Genomic DNA, 12,425 nt, shown 5'->3' with positions numbered 1-12,425 from the left:
TGTAGAACAAAAAAATTCATTTAAAAGTAAATAGTTGAATTTTCAACTATAATTATGAATCGTCAAAAAAAATTTATTTTACCATTTTGTTCAAATTTAAGTCATATAATCGTCTTTTCAACCAAAAAAGATGAATTCTCAATGAAGCATGTGACAGTTGATATTTTAACCAAACAATTGCATTTTTAATCCAAAAGGATAAATTTTGAACCAAGACGAATTAAATTTTCATCAAGAAGGACCTCTTTTTTAACGAAATACATTAATTTTCTAACAAAAAAGTTGAGCTTTCGTTGATAAAGTTTGTACCAAAAATGAAATAAGTTTGTCACTTTACAAAATTTATTTTCATCCAAACATGAAATGAATTTTCATCAAAATGATTAAATTTCCAACCAGAGATGATGCTTTAACTAAAAAAATTCATGTTTATCAAAGTAGTTCAATTTTCGAAACAAAATATGATTCTTTAACAATATAGTTGCCAACAAAATAATAAAATTTTCAAACCAAATAAAAGAATTTTTAACGAAACGACATGAATTACAAACCAAAAATATAATAGTAGTATAATAATATAATAACTTTTAATCAAAAATCAATAGAAAATTCCTTTTAAGGTTGAAAGAAAACAAAAAAAAAATTCTTTTTGAAACGCCAAACTCAAGTGATTTGACAAAATATTTGAGAAAAATTCAATAAAATGTCAAATAGCATTACACTTTATTATCATTTATCATAATTGCAACCATTCCTCTAAAATATTTCCTTTTAGTTTTACCGTATTATATACACTAAAATTAAGGGCGAAAAAATGTCACAGATATAATAACTTACCACAAATCTCGCATCGGAAGGGGGTATCGTTGGTATGAGAGCGCATGTGATTGGCCAAATGTTCCTTACGAGTATACTTTTTACCACAGACTTGGCAGTGATGAGGTGTTTCACCAGTGTGCCACATCACGTGATTCATAAAGTGCTCTTTTCGCGTAAAGCTCTTTTTGCAGATGTCGCAACGATGCGGAGTCTCGCCCGTGTGTTTTCGAACATGATTCACCATGTGCTCCTTTCGAGTGAACGTCTTCGCACAATATTGACATCTAAAAGTCAAAACGAACATTTCAACAAGTACAATAATTGCAGGATGGCTGGCACTTTTAATCCAAGAAAAAATTCCCGGCCTTTTCACGGTTCGCAAACATTTTTTAACGGCCAATGAAATTTTTAAAATCAAACTGTACTCGAAACACTTTTTCATATAAAGTAATAAACAATAAACAACAAATTAAAGCATTCAAAGTCGAACACTTGAATTACCAAAATCTTAAAATTGAAGTTTAAATGTTTTTCAATTCAAAAATTGTGTATTCAAATCCTCAAAAATTTACACAAACGGACTGGAAGGTACTAACACTTTTCAAATAAACAATGTTAAAGGAAATGCAAATAAACTGCAAAATTAATAACTTTTATCAATTATAGAGTTCAAAGATTCAGATTAAGTTCCAAAAATATAAATCCAGGTCAACATTTTTAATGGTATAAATTAAAAAACAAGCAATGAACTTTAAAACTTTTCAAAATTATATTATTTTAAGTAATTTTAAGCTAGACACATTAAGAATTGAAAAATAATTTTTTAACTTAACAGTTCTCAAATTAGAAGACAAATGACTTTTATTTTAAATAGTCTAGGCATCCTTCAAAAGCTCTAAAATTTTATTTCCAAATCTTGAAAAATCAAAAAGTGGTTCTAAATTTTTCCAAATTCAAAATAATTGTGGAATTTTTTTTTCGGAACTTTGAAATATATTTCAAAATGAATTCAATTTTTTCTATAAATTTTAGAAAATCCTGCAAATTAAAAAAATTGCACTTATTATTTGTAAAAGTATCAGAATAATTTTAAGAAATATTTAGAAGTTTAAAAAAGATTTGAATTAAATGTAGAACTTGAAATAATTTTAAAAACTTACAGCCGAATTTAAAATAAAATGTAGCATTTTTTAAATAATTGTTAAAGACTTCAAAAAAATAAAAATTTTCTTAAGATTCTTGGAAAAATTGAAAATGATTTTTCACTTTTAAAAATTATTGTAACAGAAATTTTCTGGAGATTTCAAGAGATTAAAAAAATTATGAAAGAAGAACATGGAAGATTTTAAAGATTTTTTTCTTAATTTGCAGGATGTTCAAAAAATTGTTGGAAAATTTCGATTAATATTAAAATATATTTAGAAGTTCTGAAAAAAATGTTAACGCACTTCGTTTAAATGACTTGAAATAATTTCAAGTTTTTAATTAATTTTGAATCTTTTCAAAACTTCTATGTATTTCTTAAAATTACTCAAATTTTTTCTATAAATAATAAGTGTTCAATTGTTATTTATGCGTCAAAATGTAACAATTTCAATTATAAATTAAACACTTTTTTAAATAGAACAATTAAAATTGTAACGTTAAATGTTTAAAAGTTCTTAATTTTTAACGTTAAACTCTGAAAATTCTTGAATTTTTAACGAATTTAGAAGTGTCTCTGAACAAATCAATTTATGTGCAATTTTTAATACTTCAAAATGTTCAATTCTCAATTTCAAACGCTTTTAATTTTCAATTGTTCAAGTCTTCCAAGACTGTATTTTATAATTTTTTAAACTAAAAACGTAAGCTTAAAATAAAATTCTAAAATGGAAAATTTTGTTAAGTAAAATATTTTCGAATTACGCATAATGAACTGAATGATAACATAATTTAAAAAATATAAAAGTTCAACAGACTATTTTTAAAAAAAGTTCAAATCGAACTCGGAAAGATTTTTCTTTTAAAAGTTGTAAAATTGCCAGTCAAAAAATAAGTTCACTGTCATTTCCCAATTTTTTCCGAACTCCAAAAATGTACGGTCATTTACCGGTGAAATCAAATATTAAATTAGAATAATGACCTTTTCAGTAAAACAAATCATTTTTAAAAAAAACGAATTTTTAAACAAATAGTAAACATTTTTAACCAATATGATGAATTTTTAACTAAAATGATAAATCTTTAACAGAAATAGTTGAATTTTAAACAAAACAAAATGAACGTTTAATGGGAATACATGAATTTTTAATGAAAAAGACAAAAAAATATAAATATTTAACTTGAATACAATAGTTTTCAACCAAAAATATTCATTGTCTACCAGAAAAGACGCTTTTTTAACAAAAAACAAATTTTAAACGAAATAATTCATTTGTTAACCAACTAGTTGAATTTTTAATTTAAAAAAGTTTAATTCGAAAGAATTGTTCACAAAACTTATTGTTTTTTTCAAACAAATTAATAAATTTTTTACAAAAGTGATGAATTTTCAACTAAAAATGATCATCTTCATCCGGAATAACTGAATTTTCGAACAAAGACTCATTTCTAGATTAATTTTTCAACGCAAAATTAAATAGTTAAATTTTTAGTCAAAATAAAATTAATGTTTAAGCTAAGAAATGAGTTTTAAAAATAAATGGACTCTTCAAGCAAAAAATTAATTTTTAACAAAAGAGTTAAACTTTTAACCGAATATTTAAAGTTACACTCCAAAAAAGATGAAGCCTGGAGGCAAAATTTTGTACTTTATAGTTGAAAACAAAAAATATATATATATATATATATATAATTTTTAATCAAAAACAGTTCAAAACTAACGAAGATTAATTTTCAACAAAATACATGAACTTCAAAACAGATACTTGAATTTTCAATCCAGAAGACGTAAATTCTGATTGTAATAGTTACATTTTCAGTTTAAAAAAATATTATTTTCGGCAAAAAACAAAAAAAAATCATTTTCAACTAAAATGAATCTTCAACCTGAAAAGTTCAATTTTAAACAAAAAATAAATTACCAACTAAAATCATGAATCTCAAAATGGAATAGTTTAATTTTAAATATAAATATTAAATTGGAATGCATGAGTTTTGAACCAAAAACATGAATTTTCTACCGTAAAAGATGATTTTTAAAATAAAATACACGAATTTTCAACGAAATAATTAACTTTTGTAACCAAATAATTTAATTTTTAACTACAAAAGTTTGCAAATAAAACAAAAAATTAATTTTCCACATTTTCTGTTAAAAAGCGAATTCCAAAAAAATAAGTATTTTCCACTAAACAGTTAAATTTTCAACCAGACATAAGCCTTCAATAAAAAAGTTTCACAATATAGCTTAACTTTGATCCATGTAGTTGAATTTTCAATTTAAAAAGATTAATTTATAACAAGATAATTAAACTTTTAACCAAAAAGATAACTTTTCAACTTAAAATATAAGTCTTTAACAAAAAAACTGATTTCTTAACGAAGCGATTCAACCGAATGTTTTAAATCAAAAAGATTAATTTTCCAAAAAGTAGTTGAATTTTCCCTTGAAAAAGATTTTAGTCGAGTTTTAGAGATCAAACTATGAATTTTTTAACAAGAAATAATTTTCTAAAAAAAAGATTCAATTTTCAATCCAAAAAGACGAATTTTTAACTAAAAAGGATGACTTTTTAATAAAATTGTTGAATTCGCTAGCAAATAGTTGATTTTTTATTTAAAAATATGAAATTTATCTTACAGAAAAAGAATTTTACAAAAAAAGTTGAATTTTCATCCAAAACAGATTACAGTTAACTCAATAAAATCAAAAATTAATTTTAAATTAGACGAATTTTTTCAACCAAAAGGATGCATTTTTAACCGTATAGTTAAATTCTATACCAAATAGTTGCATTTTTATCCAAAAAATATCAATTTTGTATTAAAACAGATGAATTTGTAGTAAAAAACATTTTTTTTTTATAAGTGGGAACTTTCATCCAATCAATATTTCAGTTCATTTTTCAATACCAAAATATAAATTTTTAAACCAAACAATTGCATTATTATAAAAAAAAAAGAATTTAATTTCTTGCTAAATCAGTTAAACTTTAAAATAAAAAAGACAAACTTTAAAAAAAAAGTTGAATTTTCAACCAAAAAGTTAACGAAAAAAAATGCAATTTTCTATTAATTAAAATAAATTCTGAGATTCTCAAAAATTCTCAGCGAATTTATATCTCGGTTATATTCTCATTACAGTTCTCAAACGAAAATAACCGGCTCAGAACAATAATTGTTTTTTTAGAAAAATATTTCTATCAAAAAGTGTAGTTTTTCACTATAAAATAGATAAAGTACATCTAAAACATTTGGTTCTCGATAAAGACTTATTTTCATTATCCAATAAATACTTTAAACTCAAAAAAAAAAAAAATAGTTAAAACACTTTTATGCACAAATTAAAATGCATCTTTAATATCGTGCCTATTATTTCCAGTTCGAATTTTTGTCACCAGGTGGCGCATCGCAGTTTAACCATTCCCAATTAGGCTACTTTTGATTAGACCCTGTAATGATTAATTCGAAATAAATAAAAAAATAAAATAAAAATCGACCTGTATGGCGTTTCTCCAGTGTGGCATCGAGTGTGATTGTCTAAATGCTCCTTTCGGGCAAAACTTTTGCCACAAACTGTGCAATTATATGGCTTATCTGTAGCATGGCGTTTCATATGGCGTTCTAAAGATGGTGCATTGGCAAAAACGTGGAAGCAGACTGCACACGTGAACATAGATCCTCCTAAATGACACTTTCCATGACGCGTTAAATCATTCGCGTTCGAAAATGCTTTTCCACAGACCTAAACAAACAAAAAAAAAACACCAAAAATTAAAATCTTAATATAAAATGTAAAAAACATCAGTACCATATGCCCAAAAAAGTCGACGAGCAGAAATGTATTCAATTTTTTAACAAAGCATTTGCATTTTTCAGTCGAAAAATATTTTTATTTTAAATCAATGACTTTTTCAGTCGAGGAAGAAAAAAATTGAAATAAACTGTTGAATTTTCTACAAAACAGTTGAATTTTTGACCAGAATATAGTAATTATAAAAAAAATGTTTTTTTTTTTAAACAAATAGTTCAATTTCGAACCCAATAAGACTAATTTTCTAGATTAAAATTTAATTTTTAACTCAAGAGATGAATCTTCAAATAAAATTATGAATCTTTAATCGAAAAAACTGCATTTTGAAGAAAATAATTCAACTTTCAACCATTGGAGTTTAATCTTCAACCTAAAAAGATTACTCTTGAACTAAAAATTTAATAACTAAAACCAACAGATCATAATTTTAAACGAAAAATAGTTCACTATATAAAAAAAAGACGAATATTCAACAACAAAAATTAATTTTTTTACGAAGAGATTCATCTTTCAACACAATACAACTCTAAACCAAAAGATATTAATTTTGAACCAAGATTAATTTTTTTTTACTAAAACAGGCGTATTTTCACTGAAATACATGATTTTTCTACCAATTGAATTTTCAACCAAATGCGAAGAGTTAAATTTTCAATTAAGAAGATTAATTCGAGAACAAAATAATTTCAAACAAAGTATAATTAAATTTTCCACCAAGGTAAAAACATTCATATTCAACCAGAGATAAATTTTGAAATAAAATAGTGAAGTTTCTAACCAAAGATATGAATTTCCAACTGAAATTATAAATCTTCAACGAAAAAATTAATTTTTAATAATTGTAATTCAACTTTTAACCAAGAATAGTCGAATTTTCAACTAAATACATGAATTTTCCACTAAAAATTATCAATATTCAACCAAAAATTTTCAAATAAAAGTATTAATTTTTAATCCAGATGTGAATTTTTAACTGAAATGGTGAATCTTCAATTAAGAAAATAAATTTTAAAAAAGTAGTTCCACTGTCTCTAAAAAACTAGTTTAATCTTCCAACAACAAAAAATTCTCAACTAAAAATGCCATGGTTGATATGTGGACCAAAAAAGATTTAATAAAATTAAAAAAAGTTAAATTCAAGGGGAAAAAAATGAATTTTTAACCAAAGAGTTTAGTTCTAAAGCTAAAAATTAGAATGTTTTCGACAACAATTGACTTTCAAATGGGAAAGCATTAATTTTTAAGTGAACGATTAAATAATCACAATAAAATATTTCCAACCAAAAATAGTTGCATTTGCAATGAAATAGTTGAATTGTCAAACCAAAACACTGATTTTTTAGAATACAGTTCAAATTTCAAGAACAAAGTTAATTTTCAAAAAGAAAAAAATTAATTTTTAAGTAAAAAGAGACTTATCTACCAATAAAGATGAATTTTTAATCCAAAAGGATGCATTTTTTTACTTAAAATAACGAATGTATAACAAAACATTAGAATTTTCGACCAAAAATAATGACTTTTTACCAATTAGTTGAATTTTTAACAAACTAGTTACAATTTTTAGCTAAAGCAACCAAAGAGATTGAAAAAAAAAAATATTTTCGTTTTTAATTCAAAAACCATTGAATTCAACCAAAAAATAAGATTTTTCAACCAAATAGTTGAGTTAAGCTAAGAATTAAAATTATTGTCAATTATTGGAAGTTAATTTAAATATCGCTAAAAAATTAATCTTTTTTAAATTGCTAATAATACTTTCGAAAATTTAACAAATTCAATTTTAATTGCAAAATTAAAACTTATGAAAGGAAAAAAATTAAAAAATTAGCGAACCATATTTAAAACTGAAAAAAATCTTAGTCACCAGAGTTGTTATATTAAAACTTTTTATACTAAGAAACCTTTAAAATATCAATTATTGAATGTAAATTTAATTATCGCCCAAAAATTAATAATTTTTAAATTGCTAAAACTACGTTCCAAAATTTAGCTAGCGATTCCGCTGAAGTCATTGTGACGTCACTACCAGGTGCATTTTTATAGAAAAACTTCAAAAGTAGCCTCATTAGTTACAATAATTAATTTTTCAGACCAAAAAAAAAGTCAAGCAGTCATGAATTTTCAATGAAACATAGATTAATTTTAAACCAAAAAGATCAATTTTCAACAAAAGAACTGTCAAACCAAGTACTTTTTATTTAAACTAAAAAGATCAATTTTCACCTAAAATAATGAATCTTTAAACTGTAATAGTTGAATTTTTAAATTAGTAAAAAGATGAATTTACTAATAAAATTATGAATATTCAATAGGATTACTTGAATTTTCAACAAAAAGGTGAAATCTCCAACAAGAAAATTAATTTCTTTTACCAAAGAAAGGCAAAGAATTTTCAAACAAATAGTTGAATTTCAAACTAAACAGGATCAATGTTCAACCAAAAATGGAAGAATTAAATTTTCTATTAGAAAAAAAATTATTTCCAATCAAACTGGTGAATTTTTAAATAAAATTATGAATCTTTAACTGTAATAGATGAATTTTCAAGCAAAAAAAAAGAAAATTGTTGAAAATAATAGTTACATTTTCAAAGAGATAAATTTTCAACTAAAAAATTATGAATCTTTAACTGGAATAGTGGAATTTAAAGTAAAAAGATAATTTTTTAAATAAAAATTATGAATATTTAACTAGAATTAGAAATCTGTTAATGTAATAATTGAATTTTCAACTAAAAAGGATCAATTTTCAACCAGAAATGGAAGTTAAATTTTCAGTAAAAAAAAAATAAATAAATTTCAATGAAACTGGTGAATTTTTAACTAAAATTATAAATTTTTAACTGTAATAGTTGAATGCTTAACTAAAAAGAGGAATTTTCAAGCAAAAAAAAAAAAATTCTTGAAAAAATAGTTACACTTTCAAAGAGATGAATTTTCAACTAAAAATGAACTGGAATAGTGGTATTTTTAGCCAAAAAGATACATTTTTTAAAATAAAAATGATGAGTATTTAACTGAAATACTTGAATTTTTAACCAAAAAGATTAATTTACCAACAAGTAGAATAATTTTCTACCAAACAAGACAAACTTTCAACCAAGTAGTTGAATTTTGAACTAAAAATTTTCAATCCTCAACTGGAATAATAGGTGAACTCTAAAACCAAAAAGATGAATTTTCAACTAACTTGTGAGCATATCCAATTGGAATAGTTGCATTTTAAGTTTGAAAAAAATATATATATATATAATTTTCAACCAAAAGAAAAATAATAGAAAAAAAAACAATTTACATTATTTAAAAAAGTGATGAATTTTCAACAAAGAAAATTAATGTGTATCAAAGAAGACGAATTTTCAACTAAAAAATATGATTTTTCAAACAAAAACAATAGACTCTCAGTAAAGAAAAAATTAATTTTCAAATAAAGAGATAAAAAGAAAAAAGAATTTTCTTCAATAAAATAGAGTTCTCAACCGAGGAGATGAATTTTCAATAAAAATGACATGATTCGATATTCAATCATAAATTCTCATTTTGCCCCGGTGAATAATAATATTCTCCAATCCAATTCAAAAAAAAAAAAATAAAAAATTTAAAAAGTAGACTAGATAGGGTGGCCGTTTTAATAAAAGAAAAAAGTTTCCTGTCATTTCCCGGTTCGCAAAAATTTTACAGTCAATGAAATTAAAAAAACTAACACTTTTCAACTGCACAATTTTAAATTAAATGCAGTTAAACTGCCAAATTACAAATTGGAAAATTCCCGAATAATAAAATTTCCTGGCAGTAAATTGACGAATTACAAAATATCAGAATTGTAAAATTCCCGAACTTAAATAATTACAATTTTTTATAAATATGTTTTATTGATTATTAATACAATAATGATTTTTTAAAATTATTGTTATTTTAAATTCAAGCAATAATTTTTGAAAATTTAAATATTAAAAAAAATTGTTTCAAATAATTATTGTAATTATAATCAAGAGAAAATATTCATAAAAAATCGTAATTGTTTAAATTCGGGAATTTTACAATTCGGATACTTTATAATTCGTCAATTTTCTGTCGGGAATTTCATTACACGGGAATTTTCCATTTCTTTAATATTATTAACTGCTGAGAATTTTATTGTTCGGGAATTTTCCTATTCGGGATTTTTCAGCCGTTCCTTTTAATATTCTAAATTGAAGAATCAATTACTAAATTTAAAAATAAACAAAATTATAACATTTTAAGCAATTTTAAATTCCAGTTCCAACTCAGAATTTGTTGAAAATTTAAAATTCCTTATTCAAATCCGGAATTTTACTACTTTTCGAAAATTTTCTGTTCCCATAAAGAATTCAAATTTTTGTCGAATTCCCTGTGCCAATTTATCATTTTAATTTTTCTCGAAAATATCCCTTTCAACTTAGAATTAGAATTCGTTCTCATAAAAAAATCCCCTGTTACAGCTCGAAATTTATATAAATTTTAACATTCCCTGTTCCAAGAAGAATTATAATTCTTTTGGACAAATACCAGTTTAAATTCAGAATTAGTTCAAATTTGACAATTCTTTCCTTCAAACTCAAAATTATAATTCTTTGGAATAATTTTCTGTTCCAATTCAGAATTTTGTTCATTTTCGAAAATGTTCAGTGCTAGCTCGGAATTGGTTAAAATTTGAAATTCCCGGTTATTATTCTGAATAAATTCTAATTCCAACTATAAATTTGTAAAATATTGAAAATTCTCCGTTTAAATTATGTTAAATTATTTTTATTTTAATTAGTTTAAACGTCCTTAAAATGCTTCGAAATTCAATTTCAAGATCTTGAAACATCTACATGTTGTTTCGAATTTTTTCAAATTCAAAAATATTATTAAAAGTTTTTCACAACTTCTAAATATCTTTTAAAATTATTCGAATTTTAAATAATTTAAAAAAAACATTTTCAATTTTCCTAGCAATTTAAAAAAATGTTACTATTAAAAAGCTTCTAAATATTATGTTCAGAATCTGCCAAAATCTATATTTGGTTTCAAATTCGGCCGTGGAATATTTGCACCGAAATTTTGCTAAAAATAACCGGGTTTTATCGGTACACCTAGACACTTCGTTTAAATTATTTGAAATCATTAAAAAAATTTTAATTAATTTTGCATTTTTTCAAATCTTCTAAATATTTCTCCAACTTACTCGATTTTTTCTAAAAATAATAGGTGTTCAATTGTTATTTATACATCAAAATTTAAGAAGTTGCCTTACAAATAAAATTTTTTTAAATAGAACAATCAAAATTGTAATTTTCAAAGTTTAGTTTTTTTGTTCCGTTTTGAGTATTTTACTTATGATTACTGTTTTTAAATGTATAGTAATATATTTCTAAATATTAAGTAACCGTTCTTTTTTTTTAATTGAAAAATGTAAAATAACGTTTAAAAGTTATTTTAAAATTAAAAATAGTTTATAAAAATTCAATAGGACGTTCACATTTGCTTAAGACTTTCCAATTGAAACAGTTTAATTTTTAACGTTAAAATCTGGAAGTTCTAAAATTGTCAACTGATGCCGAATCGTTTTGTACAAGCAATTATTATTTATTCAAAAAAAAAAAAAATCTTAATTAAAAATGTTAATTTGTTAAGTCTTTAAAACTGCATTTAAAATTCTTTTGATTAAAATACGCATTCTAAACAGAATGATATCATAATTGAAAAAAAAGATCACAATTTAACTATAATTATTTAAAAAACGGTTGAAATCAAAGTTGGACGGATTTTTTTTTTTGTTCTAAAAATTTGTAAAACTCCCGCGATTTTTCGGTCCAGCGGCCACCCTGAACTAGAGGAACAAACAATAAATTCTAATTACCTGGCACGTGAATGGTTTTCTCTCCGTGTGATATCGGCGATGCACAATTAATTGGTACCGAAACTGGAAAATCTTGCCACACACATCACAATTGTGACTTCCCACCGAGACGGGCGAGCCACTGGGTCCAGGCGTGGCCTCACCATCACTCGTCTTTATGTCGAATTTGTTTAGCTGAACCTGTTGCACAAGGGGTGTGCCATTCTGAATTGTGGTAACTGTCTGCGTCGGAACTGTTCCTCCCACCAAGGTCGTTCCCGCTGCTATTTCACTCTGCAGCTTACCGAAAACTTCATGATACGCCAACAGCTGATTAATGTCCTCGACATTCACCTTGTACATATTTTGCACCATCTCGACCCCCAACGTTTTCGCCAAGTCCTGCTCGTTTCCAGCACTGATTTTCACCACTGAGCCATCAGCTGTCCTCACATCCATCATGTGACCGCCGGGCTTCAAGTCCGGAACTTGGAACCTTGAGAAGAAAAAAATAAATACAATAAAAGAAATGAAAAAAAGAGTTAAAAAAAATATTTCAGAGACATTTTTTTTTTTTTCCTAATTACTGTTGCACTGTGTCTACTCACAACTTGGGGAGAAAAATTACCTGACTATTAGGGTGGTCCTGAAAAAGACATTTTCGAATTTTTGCGATTAGATTGAAAAATATGGTAGGCTACAATGGCAGTCAAAAGACTAGGTCAAACTGGCCCTAACAAATCTTGTCGTTCGACTGGTTTCTAGCCCTTCACGGTCATTATACCTCCCGCCGCGCCGGGCT

General features: G+C 24.8%; 1 protein-coding gene across 2 annotated transcripts in view; it reads right to left on the bottom strand.

Moving 5' to 3' along the window:
- Positions 1–12,425, bottom strand: part of LOC117170237 (zinc finger protein 184-like) — a 53,253-nt gene that overhangs the window by 19,132 nt on the left and 21,696 nt on the right. For both annotated transcript variants that reach the window (XM_033356864.1, XM_033356866.1), the window contains exons 5-7: positions 11,645–12,119; positions 5,463–5,707; positions 838–1,103 (exon numbers count right to left, since the gene is read on the bottom strand). In XM_033356864.1, the coding sequence (XP_033212755.1) occupies positions 838–1,103; positions 5,463–5,707; positions 11,645–12,119 (986 nt within the window). The remainder of the gene's footprint in view (positions 1–837; positions 1,104–5,462; positions 5,708–11,644; positions 12,120–12,425) is intronic.

The sequence above is a fragment of the Belonocnema kinseyi genome, chromosome 3 (genome assembly GCF_010883055.1).
Source record: "Belonocnema kinseyi isolate 2016_QV_RU_SX_M_011 chromosome 3, B_treatae_v1, whole genome shotgun sequence".
NCBI classification, from domain to species: domain Eukaryota; kingdom Metazoa; phylum Arthropoda; class Insecta; order Hymenoptera; family Cynipidae; genus Belonocnema; species Belonocnema kinseyi.
This window is presented reverse-complemented; position numbering and strand designations above follow the sequence as displayed.